Here is a 23,020-nt window from a genome sequence, read left to right on the forward strand (position 1 = left end):
TAGGTGCTGCCCGGGCTGACCATGCTAGAAAGAGAACATACGGTAAGTATTTAGTTGCTATGGCAAACACAGAGGTGCTAAGACAAATGTAAATGTATAATGTTGTAATATTCAGTAGCGGTACTCTGTTTAGTGTAGGGATCCATCTGCAGAAGGTTGTCATGTTGTGGCGGATTGGCTGACAGAATTTGTTCGCTCGGGTATATAAATATAGTGGTAACACCATTTGACAAGTAGGAATATTAATGTTGGCTGGATATTGAAGCCCGCAGAGTGGTGTTGCATCTTTGTGTTGGTTTACTTTTGTGTTGTGTTAGCAGCATATTTACACCTGTCCATTTTATTTTATTTTTTCCCACCATGCTGGCGGTTGCTGACTAACTTTGTCTTTTGCATCGATTGCTATGGCAACACTTTCACAGTTCCTTTGCACCGATTTTTTTACAAAGCCCTCTGCGCGCCAAAGTCACATGTCGAAAACGTGAATTCACAAATCAGATGTTGTGATTGGAAGGAAATGACATATAGGATACATATGGCTTCATTTAGGGATTCCTTGTTTCTACATGGACATATAGAAACCTCAGGTTCCTGTGATGTGCTGTCCCCTGCCAGTCACTGACTGAGATGGATCACCGCTGCGCCTTGTGATTGGCTGAATGGCAGTTCCTGCGGGGACACCACATTGCAGGAACCAGAAAGCATTAGTGAGCAGCATGGATTGGGAGCTGTAGGGATGGCAGTGACAAGGTTTGGGACAGTTGTCTAGTTTACTTTTTAAGGCCCCTTTCACACTACAGGTATCATCCTGCTTTTTTACTGCTGTTATTTTACAATAACAGCTGAAAAAAACTGGATGCAGTAACTGGTAATAATGGATGATAACTGATGACCATCATCCATAATTTTTTTTTTTTTTTTTCCCTAAAAAAAAAAAAATCTGAAGTTATCAGTTACATCCATTTTTTTTTAATCAGGTGTTTAACGCTTTTTTTGTAAAGCTGTACTGAGCATGCTCGGTACAAAAAATGGATGTTTAAAAAATAAAAAATCTGTTTCCCATAGACTTCAATGTTAAATTTTAACAGCCGTTTTTTTTCACCATTATTTTTGCCGGACCAAAGATTAGTGCTTGCACAGTCTTTTGTGCCAGAAAAAAAAGGACATTAGTTAAAACGGACATGCCTGACGCAAAAGGATGGTCGAAAAATCCCACTGACATGAATGGGATTCTTTGACGGCCGTTTTCAGGACTTTTTGCCGGGAGTAATAAGGGAGGTTTTACAGGATGATACCTGTAGTGTGAAAGGGGCCTTGTTTGTTGTTGTTCTAGCATCTGTACTTGGGCTGGAATACCTTATTAACCCCTTAAGGAGCCCACCTTTGTTTACCTTAATGACTGGGACTTTTTTCCTGTTCTATTATCCAGCAGTACATGAGCACAGAATAACTGTCAGTATGCCTATACCTATGGCTACACCTCACAAGTTGCTATACTTGGCAGACAGGAGGCCATCAGCTGGCCTCCTGCTGCCATGGCAACCACCGGGACCCCTCACAGGGTTACCAATGGGGGACAGGGGGAGCCCCTCCTCCTGTCAGTCCTTTAGGACCTGTGGACAGTATTGACCATGGTATCTATGGGGTTAATTTCTCTTTCACTAACTCTATGATGGTGGGAGACCGTGATCATGTGACCTTTCTGACAGCGCAGGTAGTCATCAAACCCTCCCCAGTGCAGTTAAGACTTTATTTGCATATTTGAAGATTGTGTTATGTCTCTGGAATAGCTAAACGCATTGGGGTAAGGAATATTCCCCTGTACATTCAGGTTAGTCGGGATTGTACTAATGCACCATTTTCCAAACAGCGTGTCTCCAGCTGTTGTAAGACTACACCTCCAAGCGTGTATAGCTGTCAGTTTGCCTTTAAATTCACAATTCATTTGTATCTATTGGTGAAAATCAGCCTAATCGCCACCGCTCTCCTCATTGACAGTGTCTGATACAGTATTAATGTCAAAAAGCTCTGTCAGAATTGTTTTCTTTTTTTGTCTGTGGTTGCTATGGCAATGGTCTATTACCCAGTGCAGAGATCAAGCTTAAAATAGAATCATTGTGTTATATTTGTTAATTGCTGTCAAAATCCCCAATATGTAAGAAGGCTCGTGTACTGATACAACTTCAGGAAAGGTTTGTGGCTGTGGATTTTATTGCTTTCAGATCTGTGGGAATTTGTATTAAATATTCTTGGAGATTATTTGAATGTGAGTAAAAATGATACTGTACATTCCAGATGACAAACCATTTGCTTACAACTAGAGAGCAGGAGATCTGGAATCAGCTCCTGAATTACCTTGGGTATTATATAAAGTGTAGTGTTGTATTATACCTGTCCATTATGTGCAGAGATGCTTTCCATCTGTCTGTCAGCATGTAACTGATGCTCCATTGAGTTCTGCGCTATGAATGATGGATGCTTGTGCTTTCCTTATTATGTTCACAATTGGTGTTGGCCTGGGCACTATGGGGATACCACAGAAAAACTAGTGCAAAAGAACCTGCAGCCAAAATGGAAGACTTTATCTCAGAAAAGTTTATTCTGTAATATGATTTAGCTTTGGATAAGTTATCTTTCACTACAGAACTCCTTTAAGCTGTTGTTACTCCACTGTTCACGTCTGTGTACACAACGTTGTTCTTTATATGAATACACAGCTATGCTGCATTATTTATGCAAACTGTGCAGAAACGTCAATGTATAGTAATGCGCAATATCACAATCGTAATAAAGATATATATACCTGTTAAAATAAACGTTCTATACAATGTAGATAATACCATTATTCTGTACATTTGTAATATACATTTGGTTAAAAAAAAGTGTATATTTTTGTCCCTACATTGTCCAAATACAGGAAGGGTAGGTGGACAAGCAGGGCTCTGTGACATTCTCCCGGCTCACACAGCAGGATGATTGACAAGCCAGGAGCCTGCACAGAGCCCTGCTTGTCCTGTCATCACTTCCTGTATTTGGACTCCTCATATAGACACACATGCAATAGCTGCAGGGACAGCATTTTTTCACCCAAAAATATATTTAAAAATTTTTTTTCAAGGTATAATACAAATATACATATAATAGTATTATCTAGGGATCGACCGATTATCGGTTTGGCCGATATTATCGACCGCTATTCATGATTTTTGATGTTATCGGTATCGGCAATTACCTTGCCGATAATCCGATAATGCCCGGGGTTATGTGCTGCAAGTAATTTTTAATTAGGGATCGACCAATATCGTTTTTTAGGGCCGATACCGATACTCTGTGGAGGTTAGGGCCCATAGCCGATAACTTATACCGGAATATCGGTATAAGTTAAAGTGTAGCTCCCACCAAGTAATATATAATATAATCTGTCCCTACCTATTAGTAATCTAGCCCTAACCCCCTACCTGGCTTTAAAAAAAATTAAATCGCTTTAATAGAGCAGATTTAGTGCTTCTAAATCTGCTCTATAAAGCAGGGCAGGAAGCAGCGCGTCCCAGCAAGCGCAACGTCACTGACGCCTTGCTGGGCGCTTGCTTCCGCCCTCAGATCGTCTATGCAGCGCTTCTGTCGGGAGCGCGCATAGATGATCTGCCAATAGCGCGGCAGGCAGCTCCGGGGTCTCCTCCTCCCTGTTTACCTGTGCATGTGCTATCCAGGGAGGAGGAGTAGAGGAGCATCGCCGGCCTGCCGTGCACGATAATACTGCCGAGACCCGGGACCGATTACAATAATGGTAGCTATTCTAAATAACTTACCCATCCGGAGGATCAGCGCAGCAATGAGTGCGAGCGCTGCCTCCGGACAGGGTAACGGGGGCGGGCTGGGCCGCGCGCGAGGCCAGTGGAGCTGGCCAATGCGCGTAGCCCCAGTTATCAGTGTGCTTGCTCTCGCCTGTTTGATTGACAGGCGGGAGCGAGCACAGCAGTGCCTGGATTTCGACTCATTGCCAGGCTGAAATGAGTCGAAATCCAGTAGTGACGTCACTGCTGAATGCATTCGGCCACTAGGAGGGCGACCCCTAGTGGCCGAATTTAAAAGTGATTTTAAACTTGTTTAAAATCACTTTTTTTAATTAAAGTATATTAGAGATATGTTGTAGTACTTAAGTACTACAACATATCAATTTTTGTACTTCATGACAGTGCCCATTTAACTGCTATTTAGCCCCCCCCCCCCCCCCCCCGGCGACACCGCTGCTGGTCATTGATATAAAGCGGGTGCTTTAAGTCAAGAACTGCAGCGGCTTTTGCGGGGCCAGAGACTGCCACCGCCACCCGCTTTTCTCCCCCTGCCTGTCCTGAGTCCTATCATGATCGGTCGATCCCTAATTTTAATACATGTGATGTGCTGCTCCTGACACAAGACAATTTCGATTTCCCATAGCTATGTTCTGATGTTTTTCATCTTTATTTGCCTTTTTCTTTTATCAATTCATGTACATGTTTAAACAGGATAGGGGCTCGGAGCCAATTCACCTACGTCCATTTCCGCGAAGATCCCCTTAATCATGATTAAGGATATCCTCCCCAAAACGTAGCATTGGACACAAACTGCATGTCCACTCTGTGAATTCATTGCAAGGGCTCATTCACATGGATGGATTTGCTAGCAAACTTGCTGCATGTTTCCTACTGCAAGTTTGAATGTGGGCGAGCTCTCCGCAGGCTGTCCGCAGCAGATTATTGGGAGAGGGATTTCTGCTAGCAAAAATCTGCCTCCGTTCCCAATGTCTTTAATGGGGGCTACACAGATATTTATTTTTTGCTGCAAACATTCCGCTGGCGATAAAAAATGCCATGGACATAGAGCTCGCCCACATTCTTACTAGTAGAAACACGTTCTGAGTTTTCTAGCAAATTTGCCTGTGTGAATGAGCCCTAAAAGCTAGTACTATTACACATGCTAGACATATTGTCAGGAATGTCTGGTAGGTTGTTTGACAGACAGCCCATCAGAATAGCCTATAATGTGGAACGAATGGCTCCAAATGAGGTCGTCTAGTACATGAACTTTGGGTGCTCATTAGTGCGTCATTGACTGGGCCTTCCAGAGGATACTGTGGGGTCAGTCTGATTCCATGTATATCTTTCTGTAGACAGTGAAAGCAAAACTCAGGTTGCTGTGAACGAATGACTATTTTCCATTGCACCATTTTTATTTTATTTTTTGAAACCTGTAAAGAAGAATAGTTTGTTGTAGGGATCGACCGATTATTGGTTTGGCCGATATTATCGGCCTATATTCATGACTTCGGACATTATCGGCAATTACCTTGCCGATAATCCGATAATGCCCCGGCCACAGACCGCCGCTGCCCCATTGCCTCCCCCATCTCCGGTTTTATAATTACCTGTTCCCGGGGTCCGCGCTACTTCTGGCTCCTGCGGCATCCTGAGTTACGCTGTGCGCTGCCCAATAATGAGTAACGTCCTCAATGCGACGTCATCGTCAGTGCGCACAGTGACAGCTCAGGACGCCGCTGGAGCCAGAAGTAGCGCGGACCCCGGGAACAGGTTATTATAAAACCGAGGATGAGGGAGACAATTGGGCAGCGACGGTGGTTGGACTAAGGACTGGCAGGGGGAGAGATGCGGGCGGCGGCGGTCTCTGGCCAGAGGACAGGCAGGGGGAGAGAAACAGGTGGCGGCGGTCTTTGGCCCAGCAAAATCCGATGCAGTTCATTGATTTACAGCGTCCGTTTTAAGTCATTGATCTGCAGGGGGGGGTGGTCGCTGTTTTATTTATTTATTTTTTTTTGTCTGGTGCTGAAACAGCAGATAACTTATACCGGGATATCGGTATAAGTTATCGGCTATTGGCCTTAAAGTCCTCAGATAATCGGTATCGGCCCTAAAAAATCGATACCGGTCGATCCCTAGTTTATTGTACTTCATCTGTAGGTTTCACTTTAATGTGAAAATCAAGGGTCCAATGTTAAAATTCCCAGTTACTTCTGTGCTTTGTGTCCTATGTCATGCATCTCACTTGGTCATCTTCTGTAAAGAAATATAAATGCTGGTAGTCAGAATAGATGAAAGGCTTTTACACGGGTTAATGGGTTGATAATGGGCAAACGGGTTCCTCATTGCATAGCTCAATAGTGAGGGGCACTTGTACCAATCTAGTTTCTGTGCTGTTGGTTGGCACTCATGCCAGCAGTTCATCTGCCTGTGTAGGACCTTTTACTAAATATTTCAGTGAAATCCAGTTTAATTTACCATAACATGATTGTTTATTTGTTTTTCCTCTTTTCCATTCTGAGCCTGTGTTTGTTAGCCCCATAGACCTGCTCTTCTGTAGTAAGTTATCAGTTTCCACAGTGTCTATAGTTTTTGGATGGAAGTGTGCTGTTTTTAGCATGGTGTCACTGCAGGCATGTAGATTTAATCTGCTGCAGGAATGTGGGAGGTGACCTTCATTGCTAGAACAAGTGGAAAGATGAGGGACTAAGGCAGCTTGTCAGTTCTGACATATACTTGCGTTGCATTTCCAAAATTGCTTGAAGAAAGATTGTATTATTTATATAGACATAACACTGCTCTGCCGGTCTCCGGCTATAACATAGTGGGTCAGCTTTTAGTAAGGCTGCGTTCACACCACGTTTTTGCAATACAGTTCCCGTGTTAGGTTTCTGATGAAAAATGGATTCCTCAAAACCGGACTAAACTGTATCAAAACGTGTGTACAAATTTCAACCCGTATACAGTTAAAAACCGTAAACGGTTTGAAAAATGATGTCCGGTTGCATCCGTTTTTAAGGAAAGAAAAACGTATACATTTTTTACTTTTCACTCCATTTTGAATAAAGTTTCACTTGTTTGATTGAAATTCCAAGAAAAAACTGATACAAATACTGTGCAAAGTCAAAAAACGTATGGTGAAAACCGGATGGAACCGTACGCACTTACAGTTTTGTACATTGACTCCCATGCTTAAAAAAGCGTATACGGTTTAATACAGTTTTTCACCCAGACCAAAAACCGTGGTAGACTACGGGAAAAAAAACTGACAAAACCATACAGGATGCAAAACGGACACAACCTGATGCATCTTTTGGCATATGGTTTTCAATACGGTTCCGTGCGGTTTTCACATAGAAAACGTATACGGGAACTGTATTGCAAAAACGTGGTGTGAATGCAGCCTAACTCTGTTGTAGGGAATAGCGCAGCGATCATCATTTAAGCCAGTGGTCTTCAACCTGCAGACCTCCAGATGTTTCAAAACTACAACTCCCAGCATGCCCGGACAGCCAACGGCTGTCCGGGCATGCTGGGAGTTGTAGTTTTGCAACATCTGGAGGTCCACAGGTTGGAGACCACTGATTTAAGCCATGTATGTGGCTTTTTTTTAAAGGAGTTTTATATAAATACAGTTTATCGGCTGTATTATGAGAAGTTACACAACAGTTTCTCTTCTGCATTGTTACAAATTCTCCCCATTTCCAAGGTCTCTTCTTGCTCTCAGTAGATGGAAGCCTTGTTGTTTTATATCCAGATCCTGGAGCTGCCACAAACCTAGTGCAGCTGTCAACCATTCTATCTAGTCTAGACTATCCGCTGTGAAGTAAGGACATCGGCAGTAAAAATCTTTCTGGTTACTTACTACTATGTACTGTGCTGTTCAGACTAAGCTCAGAGAGCACTGCCTTGGCTGAATACTATTCTCCATTACGGAGTTCAACTTTCGTTATAGGTGTAATGGAGCTTGGACTTGCTTAAAGATCCAGTTACGTGTATTTCAGTACATATGTCAGGCAGCATCAACATGCAATGCTGCTGTGTGTGTCAGGGCCATCGTTAAAATGGCTATCCGGCTGCGCTGACTGCTTCAGTTGCCATCGGATAGCCGTTTAACCAGTTGCCTTCTAAGGAGATGGCAACCAGTGTATGGCGCTGGCTCCTGACTCAAGCCCGCACCATACTGGCCGGCCCCCAGCTGATTCCTGTAGCTGGGGGCCGGGGTTAATAGCTGACATGTGGTGACCGCCTCAGCCAGCTATTAATCCTTTAGATCACCGCTGACAGCAGCATCTAAAGCTGGGGTTCTCAACCGGTAGTAGCATAGGGGTATGCCACAGGTTGAGTGGGGGTACGCCAATGCGCTGACAAATACCGACCATGCATTGGCCAGTATTTGTCAGCGCAAAGCAGAGAATGGCCGCGGAAGCTCTCTCTACAGTAGCGCGGCTGGAGCTGCGGCCGCGGCTACTGTAAGGGTGCTGCGTGACTGCTGGGGAGATGTGTGACCTCCCCTGACGTTGTGCGGAGGTGCCGCACAGTGCAGGAGGCTATCGCACGCCAGTGCAGTTCCACCGAATGGACTGCTGCATACACGGACAGGCCACACGGGATTAACAGGCCATTATTCCTCCCTCCCTCTGATCCCCTTGCGCAATTTCTCCCCTCCATCTTAATTCCCTTGTGCCATTCGCCCCCCTTCCTCTGATCCCCTTTTGCCAAATGGGATAATAATGACACAAGGGGATTAAGATGGAGGGGGGCGAGATGGCACAATGGGATCAGAGGGAGGGGGGAATAATGACACAAGGGGATTAATATGGAAGGGGGGGGGGGGGGGGGGGTTGATTCTTCCCCCCCCCCCCCCAATCATCTTAATCCCCTTGTGCGATAATTCGATCCGGGGGGGTGTACATTTGCTTCCTTCCAGGTCCGTGACTCTTCCTTCGATTGAGCCTGACTGAAGCAGGTTCAACCAAAAGAGCACAGAGCACACAGATCAATGGCGTTCTATGGAATAACATTGATCTGTATGAGGAATCTGATTCCTCCTTAAAGTCCCCTAAGGGGACTAATAGTGTAAAAAAATAAATAAAATGGTTTAATAAAAGTTTTTAAAAAAAACACACATTAACCCCTTCCTTATTAAAAGTTTTATTGACCCCCCCTTTTCCCAAATTCCATATAAAAATATGTTAAAATAATAACAATGAACATATGTGGTAACGCCGCATGCCGCAAATGTCCGAACTATAAAAATAAAATGTTAATTAAACGCACGGTCAATGGTGTATGCATAAAAAAAATACCATAGTCCAAAATTGCGTTTTTTTGGTCACTTTGTATACCTCAGAAAATTCATAAAAAGTGATCAAAAAGTCCCATCAAAACAAAAATGGTAACGATAAAAACTACAGACCTACACACTCAACATACAGTGGTCCTCCTGGAACCAATTAATATCGTATGTTGAGGGACCGCTCTATTCCTGAGGTCCATTAGACTTGTATCGGACCTCCAGTGTCAGATTGAGTCTTGGAGCCATTCTCAGGCTAGGAGATTGTGTCCTGCTTTATTGTATCTGTTACTATTCCTGACTAGAGATAGAAAGACCAGGAAAATTAGGAAAAGGTATTTATTTTGAACACTTTTTCCTATTGTGTTATTTTATAATATATGGTATTCAACCTACCGTATTTTTCGCCGTATAAGACGCACTTTTTCTTCCCCAAAACTGGGGGGGGGGGGGGGAAATAGTCGGTGCGTCTTATACGGTGAATACACCCTTATCGCGGCGATCCCTGCGGCCATCAACGGCCGGGACCCGCGGCTAATACAGGACATCACCGATCGCGGTGATGCCCTGTATTAACCCTTCAGACGCAGCGATCAAAGCTGACCGCCACGTCTGAAGGGAAAGTGACACTAACCCGGCTGTTCAGTCGGGCGGTTCGGGACCGCCGCGATTTCACCGCGGCGGTCCCGAACAGCCCGACTGAATAGCCGGGTTAGTGCTTACAGGACACCGGGAGGGACCTTACCTGCCTCCTCGGTGTCTTCTCCGTTCAGAGATCCCCTGTGTGGCCGGCCTTCCTCGTCATCACGTCGTCGCGTACGTGCGTAACGACGTGATGGCGGCGACGGAGAGCGAGGATACCCGGCCGGCAGCAGAGACGTTCCGGAGCGACGGGGGCACGGCGACAGCAATGGAGCGACCTCCAGGGCAGCGGTGACGGGTCGGGAGCGGCGGGGACACGTGAGTATTACCTCCTATGCAGTGGTCTTCAACCTGCGGACCTCCAGATGTTGCAAAACTACAACTCCCAGCATGCCCGGACAGCCAACGGCTGTCCGGGCATGCTGGGAGTTGTAGTTTTGCAACATCTGGAGGTCCGCAGGTTGAAGACCATTATTGGGTTCAAAATCTTTATTTTTTTAGATTTTGCACCTATAAATTGGGTGCGTCTTATACGCCGGTGCGTCCTATAGGGCGAAAAATACGGTATATAACATTTAGACCTTCATGAACGACATCTGGGAATCTTTTGTAGGTTCTCCAGTCAAATACTGGAATACACTTCAGATATTGAGAATGCAACTTTTTACAGCGCAATCTGCATTTCTGTCTCTAGGGGCGCTGCAGGGAAAATATTTCAGTTTAGTTTGGTTGTGGGCTCCATCTTGGTATTACATTAGTTGATGTTTCTTTCCTCTTGATCTATATGATTCCTATTAATGTTCTCCATATTACAGATAATGTCTGCCTATTTTCTGGCTGACAAGCTCATTGGTTTTTCTTTTCCTCATATCAGTAAAATGGTGAAACCAACATCCAGCATTAAAATTGCTACTCTTTATATTTTCTGAAAATTTTCATTTGTTTCCCATAATATAAAAACAAATCTGGATCATCTTTTGTTAGCTCTGTCATTCCCCCTAGAAATGACTAAATTGATATCTGGGGTGCTCCCAGTTGGGGCATAAGTTTACAGATTTAGCCATTATTCAGTCATGCTTGACAAAGACCCACTGTGGTCAAAACAAAGCACATGCACTGTATATGGAAGCTAATACAGATGTGAGACTTTATGCTGTTGTCTTCCTATTTGGACATGGTTTGGTCAGTGCTGACAGCGATAGGCTCTGTTGGGACAAGCCACTTTGACAAGGAAAACAGTAATTCGGAAGGAATAAGAGGAATATCAGTGCAGAGTTATAAGAAAAGTTCCAGACTTGTTCCAGAATGTAAGGTTTTACTAAAATAGCCAGGTCAGGAGAGTTGACGCTTTCTTTGTGTTTGGAGCTCTGTTACGTTTTTTTTATTGTTTATACATAGTAGGCTTGGTTGAAAGATATACAGTACATTCATAATATGTGAAAGCTTTTACAAGACTTGTCACTTGGAGTTAGTTTTTAACCTGTATGTGTTAACAACCTATATCTTAAAAAGGGCAACTTTCTTTTGTGCACTGGTCAAAATGAATGAATAAATACATATTTGCAAACACATTTGACTTCTTTACTTCTATCTAAAGGATAGGGAATAAGCGTCTGATTGATGGAGGGTTTGACCGCTGCAACCCCTCGGTGATCTCCTGCACAGTGCCCTGACTCCTTGTACACCCCCTCCATGCATCTCTATTGGAGAGCAGGAGGTAGAAAAGTACAGCGCTCGTGTATCTCTGGCTCTCCCATAGCGATACATGGAGAAGGCGTGTCAACCACCTTCAATGCTTTGGATAGGGGATAAGAGGTATAATTGGGGGGGGGGGGGGGGGTATCCAGGTTTTAGAATATTGGTTACTTTTGAGAGCCCTTAAAAATAAAATAAATAAAACATCAGCAGCTAATTACTACTTCACCCTGGTTCTTCCTTTTGAAGCAAATGTCACATTAACTCCTCAGCGGTCACAAGCTGTACCCTGGGCAACATTGCTCCTGTCACTGCCTGGAGCCTGAATGGAGGATCAGTGTGGGATTGGAGGGGATAGTTATCTGTTGTTTTGTTATTTTATACATTTGGAACCCTTTAAAATATAACATATATATATATACCCTTTAAGAATCTGCATGATCAAAGAAAAGGATTAAATAAAACATTTGACATGCAATCTGCGTCTATTTTTAGATTTAATAATAGTAATATGAGCATACAGCAACACAGGCAGCTAAAGAATGGATTACTGACGGGAAATAATTTATTTGGGATCTGTTAAATGTGTTACATAACATACTTACTGCTCCTGAATCCCCGCACACTGCTACATTCATCAGGAAAGACCTATTTACATTCTGCTGTCCTGTCTAGCCGAGGGATCGGAGGATTAGATCTCCAGCTATATATATATTTATATGGATTTCATGGAACTCTGATATACTCTCTATTATTTCTTACCATTTTAATATCTGAAAAGCATTGTGTAAATGGCAGTAAGATCTCTCTCTGAGCTACAACACTGGGCTTTGACCGTCCATTGAAAACAAGGATAAGCTTTAGATTTATCACACAACATAGACACTTTAAGGCCATAGTCCCTCCTAGAGGAAAATATTCTGCTGAAAAGATCTGCAAAATCTTTATGCTGTGAGGATTTTGAAGCAGATTTAGTTGTTTGCATTGTGGTAGGTGAAATCTAAAGCATCCTGGGAAACTGAGCAATGGCTTTTTAAAATCCACAGCACATAGCCTTTGGTTCTCTGGGCATGCTGGGAGTTGTAGTTTAGTGGAGGAGTGTAGTGGAGGCACCCTGTTTGGAAAAGCTGATCTGTGTACTAGGGATCGACCGATATCGTTTTTTAATTTTTATTTTATTATTTTTTTTTTTTTATTTGTGACCTTTCAGGCCAATAGCCGATAACTTATACCGGGATATCAGTATAAGTTATTGGCTATTTCAACACCCCCCCCCCCCCCCCCCCGGCGGGGCAGAAGCCATTGCAGATCAATGATTTAAAGCAGGCGCTTTAAATCAATGAACTGCAGCGGCTTTTGCCTGGCCAGAGACCGCTGCCCGCTTCTCTCCCCCTGCCTGTCCTGGGGAAACCTGAGTCTAACCACCACAGCTGCCCCATCGGCCAAACCGATAATCAGTCGATCCCTACTGTGTACCTTCAGACCCAGCTGCTGTATTTTAATAAATGTGGACAGTTGTTACACTGTGATAGGTGCACCACCACAGCATACTGGGGAGATTGTGTATGTAGTAATAATGCTGACATTGGTGTTTTAAAGGAAGAACATTTCAAGGCTTGCGTTTGGAACAATACGCCTATTTGGTTATGTGCTGGAGATCCGCATTTGAGAAACGTCTGGATCGGTGTCTCCCAACCAGGGTGCCTCCAGCTGTTGCAAAACTGCAACTCCCAGCATTCCCGGACAGCCAAAGGCTGTCCGGGCATGCTGGGAATTGTAGTTTTGCAACAGCTGGAGGAACCCTGGTTGGGAAACACCGGTCTAGATGCACTTAAGACGCAGTTAACGTAATATTGTATAAGATTCTCCAGGGACCTTGTCCTGTAGCCTTGCAATAGGAAGGTTTTCTTTCACATGGCATGTGAATACATCTTTCCTTGTCATTCTGTTTTTGTTCAGTGGTGTGTAGATGAAATATTAGGCATGCCGCCAAACAGAGTTTCAGGTGGGAAAACAAGCAGCTGAATCTAACACAGACACTGCAAATGGAATAGATTGCAGGAGTGGAGTGAGGTGGCTATTATCCCTCAGAGCAACACACAAAAAATACAAGTGTGGACAATAAAGAGAGATCTAGATCCCTAAATTATACATGGTTTACTACTCCAGTGTCTATACCTATTTAAGGGCAATGCTTCCAGCATCATATTTCATTTTACATGTAGACACAGGGGCACTTATTGGTCCTGGAGTGTGATGTTACTCCACGCTGTATGCAGCTTATGTCATAGGGGAGTAAAGGGACAGCAAGGCAGCCAGCAGGGACATTGCTACAAATCCTATGACGCTTCATATTAACATAGAATGAAGATACCAAAGTGGCCTCTGATGGCCATACCAGTAGGGGAACTAACAAGGCAAAAACGCAATTGCACTTCAAAATCCACTTATCTAGAGGAAGCGCAGTCCCTAGAGGACAGGCTGCACAAGAGGATACAGCCACGTTCAGATTAACAGAGGTAGACGGATTGTGAATAGCAAAAACCGCAACGATTTATTGCTACCTAAGGAGGGTAGAATGGCAAACTTTGTTGCCAGGAAATGTCCCAATAAACCAGTTTTGGCAATCGCCTATAATCCTCATTTTAAAGCCATCTGCATCATTATATATAAACATCTACATTTATAAAAGGGGTACACCGCTGCTCAGCATTTGGAACAAACTGTTCCGAACGCTGGAGCCGGGAACTCGTGACGTCATAGCCCCGCTCCTTTAATGCAAGTCTACGGGAGGGGGCGTGGCAGCTGTCACGCACCCTCCCATAACTTGCATTGAGGGGGTGGGGCTATGACGTCACACGCTTCCGCCTCCAGCGTTAGGAACAGTTTGTTCCAAATGCTGAGCAGCGGAGTACCCCTTTAAAGGAAGATGGTAAACTAGCTGATATATTAGCACAAGGAGTTGTAATAGTACCCAAAAGAGCCAACACGTTGAGAGACAGCTTATCCCTGAGTTTGGTGGTCTCAAACGCAGGTGTGAATACATGGCTAGCAAATGCCGGTTTCTACAGGTGTGGTGGCAAAAGTACAGTATGTAAAGAATTTGCAGACGCCACAGACAATCATGTACACAAAATAAAACAATACATGAATTGTAATTCTGTAAACTTAGTGTACGTGATTGAATGTACGGCTTGCAATTTTAATATATGTAGGTTGCACATCACGGAAATTTAAAAGTAGGAATAAGGGAACATATAAATGATGCAATAAAAAACAGATGGTAATATAAAAAATGTGCAGAATCCCCCAATTTCTTTCTAAGTACATGGTGGTCGCATGGAGAACTTTAAAATGTATGGAATTGAGAAATTGAAGATGGCAATAAGAGGGGGAGATTTTCATTGCAAACTATTCAGCGTGAAGCATATTGGCAGTTCACACTACAGACAAGAGCCCCTAATGGGTTAAATAAGAGAAAAGAGCTCATGTTTCACTACTAAGCAAGCTACACGTCATAGTATCCTGATATGTGCAATAGCAATGTTTAAATAATGATTGATATAATCGCGTTGTTGAAACATGATGGATATAATTGAGATCTGTAGATGTGTCTTCTATTCGTTGAATCATGCATCAGTATTTATAACTTGTTTGTTTTACATTTTATATATATTTTATACTTTGACTCCTCCCTCTGAGATGTGTATTTAGAGGATGAGGGTTGCATAGGTGGTGATCAAGAGTGCGCATGCGCTCGAAACGCGTCCATTTGGACTATATTACCGGCTAGGTGGTGTGATGCGTGTACCTTTTTGCAGTTTTAAATGATTTGTAATTAAACACTGAAATGGGCACTGTCATGAAATCTAAAAATTGATATGTTGTAGTACTTAAGTACTACAACATATCTCTAATATACTTTAATTAAAAAAAGTGATTTTAAACAAGTTTAAAATCACTTTTAAATTCGGCCACTAGGGGTCGCCCTCCTAGTGGTCGAATGCATTCTGCAGTGACGTCACTACTGGATTTCGACTCATTTCAGCCTGGCAAATGAGTCGAAATCCAGTCACTGCGGTGCTCGCTCGCGCCTGTCAATCAGACAGGCGAGAGCGAGCACGCTGATAGCTGGGGCTGCGCGCATTGGCCAGCTCCACTGGCCTCGCGCGCGGCCCCGCCCCCCCCTCCCCCCCCCCCCCCCCCCTTACCCTGTCCGGAGGCCGTTACCCTGTCCGGAGGCAGTTCATTGATCCTCTGGTAAGTCTTCCTCACTGGAGGAATGGGGTGGGGAGCGGGGTTCGGGAGAGCGCCGCCGCCGCCGCTGCTCCCGAAGTAGCACTGCTTATTGTTTTCACCACAGGGTGCCTCCAGCTTTTTCACCACTACAACTCCCAGAATGCCCTGACAGCCAGTAGATGTTAGGGAAAGCTGGGAGTTGTAGTGGTGAAACAGCTGGGGGCACCCTGTATAGTGAGCTAAGGGCGGAAGTGCCGGCTCCAGCAGGCATCAGTGACGTGGTGCCTGCTGGGGAAGTCTGCCTGGTAGTGAGCACACTACCAGGCAGACAAAAAGGGATTTTAATATAGTTAAAAAAAAATGTAAAGGGAGGGAGGGGGTTAGGGAGAGATGGGCAATAGGCAGGGACAGAAAGAAAGAAAAAATGGATGGTGGGAGCTACACTTGAAGTTTGCTGGATCTACGGTACTTATTTTTTTTTACTGCAAACGTATGCAGGTGAGCTGAAGATCTTTTGCATTTATCATCATTATACATGGCCTCTGATGTGACCCAGACAAGAAGCTGGATAGCAGGGAAGGTGACATTACAATTGGCATACTATAAAAAAAAAAAAAAAAATATATATATATATATATATATATATATATATAAATATATAAAAATTAAAATAAAAAATAAAAAACGAAAAGAAACAACAAAGATAAATAAATTGAAGCTGCCCGTGGGGCTGTTTTTTTTTTGCATATTTTTTTTTCTTTTTGAGTTTCTGTTAACATTCAGGTATATGGCTGAAAAATACTATATACGGTAAATAGAATATGGGTTTTTGCTAGGGTGTTTTCTATACTGTTAGCATTTAAACGTCTCAGTATATTTTCCCTTTTACCATCCCTATTCAGAGTGTTTTCATGTATGGGATACAAATAATTGAAAAAAAAAAATGTACCTGCCTGATGCATCTGATGTTTTTGGGCAAACCTCTTGAAGTATCATAATGGATAGAAGGTGAGTACTTACTGTCAGTGTATTGCAGAACTGCTCTTCGGGCATGTCATCCTCTTATATAGTAGGTCTAGTTTTGATGTTCCTCTCCAGCCTCTGGATAGCACTGAATGTATATGTTTTTAGACTTGACACTGCCTCGGTCACTTGCTCTCCTTGGCCAGCGGCCGTGTCAGCTTTAATTGAGTTTGCTTTGATGATGTCTGTGTTCAGCTTGAACTGCAAAAGTAACAAGTTGCTTATTGAACTTATTCTAAAAAGCGTATCGCACATGTGACCTGTCCAGTGAGCACAACATTTTGGCATATTAGCTGCAGTTCTTTATATAATCTACATGCTGGCTTTAGACTGCACTCATGATTGACCTATGTCCGTCATAGTACAGTTTCTAAAAGTCCTTTCTGTAAACGTGTTCCTACTGCTCCTTTTCTGTCATTTTATGCACTGTTGCTCACTATTGGTATAGTTCATATTATGTATATTCTGACTGGTAAAGCTCCACTGATCTTACCAGAATTTCGGGTTGCTCATCTGGCTTCTCACATGCTTTAAAGTGTACCCGTGATGCCACTAGCAAGAATTCTTTCCTGGAAGATGGATGAATCACAGAAAGAATCTGTGGGAGATGTAATGTAGGAGGATTTCTAACATTCCAGTGTGTGTCACTGGCCTAGGTGGTCACCTCTTCTATTTGAGCTTTTATAAGAAAGAAATCACCTCTCCAAGGAAAGTTTGCTTATTGTTTAACCCCTTAAGGACTCAGGGTTTTTCCGTTTTTGCACTTTCGTTTTTTCCTCCTTACCTTTAAAAAATCATAACCCTTTCAATTTTCCACCTAAAAATCCATATTATGGCTTATTTTTTGCGTCGCCAATTCTACTTTGCAGTGACATTAGTCATTTTACACAAAAATGCACGGCGAAACGGAAAAAAAAATCATTGTGCGACAAAATCGAAAAAAAAAACGCCATTTTGTAACTTTTGGGGGCTTCCGTTTCTACGCAGTGCATATTTCGGTAAAAATTACACCTTATCATTATTCTGTAGGTCCATACGGTTAAAATGATACCCTACTTATATAAGTTTGATTTTGTCGCACTTCTGGAAAAAATCATAACTACATGCAGGAAAATTTATACGTTTAAAAATGTCATCTTCTGACCCCTATAACTTTTTTATTTTTCCACGTACGGGGCGGTATGAGGACTCATTTTTTGCGCCGTGATCTGAAGTTTTTATTGGTATGATTTTTGTTTTGATCTGACTTTTTGATCACTTTTTATTCATTTTTTAATGTTATAAAAAGCTTTTTTGGACTTTGGAATTTTTTTGCGCGTACGCCATTGACCGTACGGCTTAATTAATGATATATTTTTATAGTTCGGACATTTACGCACGCGGCGATACCACATATGTTTATTTTTATTTTTTTTTACACTGTTTTATTTTTCTTATGGGAAAAGGGGGGTGATTCAAACTTTTATTAGGGAAGGGGTTAAATGACCTTTATTAACACTTTTTTTTTTACTTTTTTTTTGCAGTGTTATAGGTCCCATAGGGAACTATAACACTGCACACACTGATCTCTCATCCTGATCACAGGCGTGTATTAACACGCCTGTGATCAGCATTATCGGCGCTTAACTGCTCCTGCCTGGATCTCAGGCACGGAGCAGTCATTCGTCGATCGGACACCGAGGAGGCAGGTAAGAGCCCTCCCGGTGTCCGATCAGCTGTTCGGGACGCCGCGATTTCACCGCGGCGGTCCCGAACAGCCCGACTGAGCAGCCGGGATACTTTCAGTTTCACTTTAGAAGCGGCGGTCAGCTTTGACCGCCGCTTCTAAAGGGTTAATACCGCACATCGCCGCGATCGGTGATATGTGGTATTAGCCGCGGGTCCCGGCCGTTGATTAGCGCCGGGACCCACGCGATATGATGCGGGATCGCGGCGCGATCCCGCTTCATATCGCGGGAGCCGGCGCAGGACGTAAATATACGTCCTGCGTCGTTAAGGGGTTAAAGGGGGTATTCCAGGAAAAAACTTTTTTTTTTAATATACCGTATCAACTGGCTCTAGAAAGTTAAACAGATTTGTAAATTACTTCTATTAAAAAATCTTAATCCTTTCAGTACTTATGAGCTTCTGAAGTTAAGGTTGTTCTTTTCTGTCTAAATCCTCTCTGATGACACCTGTCTCGGGAAATGCCCAGTTTAGAAGCAAATCCCCATAGCAAACCTCTTCTAAACTGGGCGTTTCCCGAGACAGGTGTCATCAGAGAGCACTTAGACAGAAAAGAACAACCTTAACTTCAGAAGCTCATAAGTACTGAAAGGATTAAAGGAGTAGTCCAGTGGTGACTCAGTGGTTTACAACTTATCCCCTATCTTAAGGATAGGGCATAAGTTGCAGATCGTGGGGGTCCGACCCCTGGGGCCCCCCGCGATCTCCTGTACGGAGCCCCGACAGCCCGCGGGAAGGGGGCGTGTCGACCTCCGCATGAAGCGGCGGCCGACACGCCCCCTCAATACAACTCTATGGCAGAGCCGAAGCGCTGCCTTCGGCAATCTCCGGCTCTGCCATTGAGATGTATTGAGGGGGCGTGTCGGCCGCCGCCTCGTGCGGGGGTCGACACCCGCTATCTCGGCGGAGAGCCGGGGCCCCGTACAGAGAGATCGCGGGGGGCCCCAGCGGTCGGACCCCCCACGATCTCAAACTTATCCCCTATCCTTAGGATAGGGGATAAGTTTTTCACCACTGGACTACCCCTTTAAGATTTTTTAATAGAAGTAATTTACAAATCTGTTTAACTTTCTGGAGCTAGTTGATATATATAAAAAAGTTTTTTCCTGGAATACACCTTTAATGGTTATAAAAACTGATGGCGTTTGCTTATACAAAATCAAAGCCTTTACCTTTTTTTTTTTTTTATCCATTTAAAAGACAAATAGAATTTAAAAATACACCAAACTTTAGGGTGAGCCATTGAGGTATTGTGCTTTTAATGTGTTGGTAGGTTTAATGTAACAGTTGTGTGTTTTTTTGTTTTTTTTATGAAACTTGCTGAAATTCCCTCTGCTTTCTGCTTTTCTAAAGTGCATGGTATAGAGCAGTGGCCTTCAAACTGCGGACCTCCAGATGTTGCAAAACTACAACTCCCAGCATGCCCGGACAGACGTTGGCTGTCCGGGCATGCTGGGAGTTGTAGTTTTGCAACATCTGGAGGTCCGCAGGTTGAAGACCACTAGTATAGAGGACTTGCTGCAATCTTTTGGTGGTTTCTTCCCATTCTGTTCCCTGTTGTATTTCAGGGGCAGTTTTGTGCTTATGTATTCTGAATAAGTTAGGAATCTCTGGTATGCAACTTTTCTTAATATGGAAATCCTCTGTTAATCCCACAAAGCAATTTAAACATTAGTGTTGCAATTGACATGCTTACACCAGTGGTTTATGGAGGCCATAAAAACGGTTGGACCTTGCTTCATAGTAGAATTTATATGGCTGACAAAGATGAAATTATTATATATTTTTTTTTGCCAGCTACCTTCCCTAATGCGTTCCACCATATACATTTATGTCCAAATTGCTTATTGATTGGACTGAAAGGGTTGTATTGCCTTCAGATGTTCTGTGGATGTGATGTGAGCAGCCAAATGCAGTAAAAATACTCCCACACATACCCTGCACCCTGTAAAAATAATGTAGGGCATATAGTGCTACCGCTGTAAACGCCTGTAAGTGTTAATGCATCTCGAGTCCAAAGCTAAAGTAGTTCATGTTTTTATATAAATATAAATATATATATGTGTAATTATGTATGATACAGATTGTTTATTTGAGGATCTGAGGGGTGGTTTAGGAGGATCTGTTGTTATTGTAAAGAAGTACACAGAAATTGAATAAATTGTGACCATCTCTTCAGGGCTGTGGAGTCGATAGATAAATGTTCTGACTCTGGAGTTTTCTGTACTTCCGACTCCCCGACTCCTCTGTATTAATATGCGAATGTATTTTATCCGTTCCTTGAAGGAAAGAAAGGTAACATACATGTCATTACCACAGGACTACTGGCTGGGAAGCCAACAGTCTACTGTATTGAACAGTTTGTGTGCTGATCTGCTGCTGAAGATGGGAGGGCAGTGGGAGGATTTAGGAAGGGACATTTATTATAAAACATGATTTCCCTAGTAGAATCCCATAGTCATGTTTAAAGTTTAAAGGGGTACTCCGCCCCTAGACATCTTATCTTATCCCCGGGGTCCCGCTGCTGGCGACCCCCGGGATCGCCGCTGCGGCACCGCGCTTTCATTACTACACAGAGCAAGTTCGGGGGATGGATCAAGAGCGATAAAGTGGACGGAGCAGCGTAATGTCATAGCTCCGCCCCTTGTGACATCACAGCCCGCCCCCTTAATGCAAGTCTATGGCAGGGGGCGTGAAGACCGCTACGCCCCCTCCCATAGACTTGTATTGAGGGGGCTGGCTGTGACATCACGAGGGGCAGAGCCATGACGTAACTGTGCTCCAACCCCTGTATCGCCCGTCATTACGCACAGAGCGAACTTGGCAATTGCCGCAGCGGCAATCCCGGGGGTCCCCAGCAGCGGGACCCCGGTGATCTGACATCTTATCCCCTATCCTTTGGATAGGGGATAAGATGTCTAGGTGCGGAGTACCCCTTTAAGCTAACGATAGAGTTTTCAAGTTTTTATAGCCTTAGCTGAATGGCAGCAGTTTTTCCTATGGTTTACAGCTTCAGTCTTGAACTATTGACCCTCCATTCCCTTCACTTATACAAGTGTCTCTAGTCCTGCAAAAAACATATTTCCTTAATCCCTTATCAGTGAGAGGCTAGGTTACCCATGGGTTCCCTGTAACAGCAGAACCCAACACTATGGAAAGTATAAGTATTGCCGCTCCTAATTGTGCGTTGTGTGCCATATAGTAAAGCACATGAAAAGCATGCTTCTTCACGGTCACTTAACGTGTTTGTTTTGCGGTTACGTGAGGCACTGCATGCATTGGTCTTTATTCTTAAAGTAGAGAAGTCATTAATTATAACTTTTTGGGAATTGGGACATTTAAACTTGCTTTTTTTTATTTTATTTTTTTTATTTCAATCTAAATTTAGTAAGTCGTGAATTGTTTGACGACTCCAGGTACCCAAAATTTCGTCAGACTCCACGGCCCTGCATCTCGTTGATGTCCAATTCTGTTAAACGTTAGTGACCTTGGTATGTTTAGATGCAGAGATTGATACACATGTAGAGAGCAGTATTTTCTCCATTTACCTTGAACATTTAGCCTTGACAGGACCTGCATCCTGATACCAATACTTGCTGTATGACATGTGCTACATTGGAATAAAACTCTTCCAGCTTGTGTTTTGACCTTGATGTGTTGGCCTACTTTCATTAATGTGGATTACCAAACATCGTAGGAGAGATTTTTAGCCATCGATGTCTATTAGGAATTAATCCTGCTGTCTGATTTTTAGACCTTTTATGAGCTTGTTAGTTGTGTATCTTTGGTGGCCTGCACAGGACAGTGTGCTTCTTATTTTGCAGACTTCCATTAAAAAAGCTGTATACTATAAAGTATACATTTATTTATTGTTAGTATACAATTGGATACAATTAAGCTGTGAATAGCTGTGGTACTTAGCACAGTTGTGGGATTCTGATGTATCCCTGCTAACTGCCTAAAGGACACCTTATTGACAGGTCTGTGGAGCCAGTAGTGTACGAACTTCAACTGTGGCTTCAAAATAAAATGACATTTTCTATTATGAATATTAAAGGGCATCTTCAGCAAAAGACAACTTGTTCCCTATCCACAAAGGCAAATCTAGATCTCTGGAGATGGACTTGTAACCTTGAGATTGTTGATATTTTTCCACAGTTTAGGTTCTCAAGTCCTCAGACAGTTCTCTTCTCCTTTTTTTGTTGTACATGCTTGGTGTGGCACACACAGACACACAATGCAAAGACTAAGTGAACTTCTCTCCTTTTTATCTGCTTTCAGGTGTGATTTTTTTTTTTTATATTGCCCACACCTGTTACTTGCCCCAGGTGAGTTTAAAGGAGCATCACATGCTTGAAACAATCTTATTTTTCCACAAAGAGTGCCAATAATTTTCTCCAGCCCATTTTTGGAGTTTGTTGTGACATTTGAGCTGGACAGTATGACCAAATATGTGTATCACAGTAATTTCCACACCCCTGGAATTGTATGAATAGGTATAAATTGACAACTGGGCATAACCATTTTCCTTGTCAATAGGGTGTGTCTGTAATATGAAAACCTGTCCCATCAGGATAACCACTATCCATTTCATATGGACTTCAAT

At 43.2% G+C, this 23,020-nt stretch overlaps 1 protein-coding gene across 18 annotated transcripts in view; it reads left to right on the forward strand.

Moving 5' to 3' along the window:
• TJP1 (tight junction protein 1) overlaps positions 1–23,020 on the forward strand; it is a 637,810-nt gene that overhangs the window by 503,043 nt on the left and 111,747 nt on the right. Inside the window, exon 1 of one of the 18 annotated variants that reach the window (XM_056572496.1) lies at positions 7–42. The exons of the other annotated variants lie outside the window; for them this stretch is intronic. Coding sequence (XP_056428471.1) covers positions 22–42 — 21 coding nt within the window. The 5' untranslated portion in view covers positions 7–21. Of the gene's footprint in view, positions 1–6; positions 43–23,020 lie in introns of those variants that run through there. 18 annotated transcript variants of the gene reach the window in all.

Source organism: Hyla sarda, chromosome 4 (assembly GCF_029499605.1).
Source record: "Hyla sarda isolate aHylSar1 chromosome 4, aHylSar1.hap1, whole genome shotgun sequence".
Classification (NCBI taxonomy): domain Eukaryota; kingdom Metazoa; phylum Chordata; class Amphibia; order Anura; family Hylidae; genus Hyla; species Hyla sarda.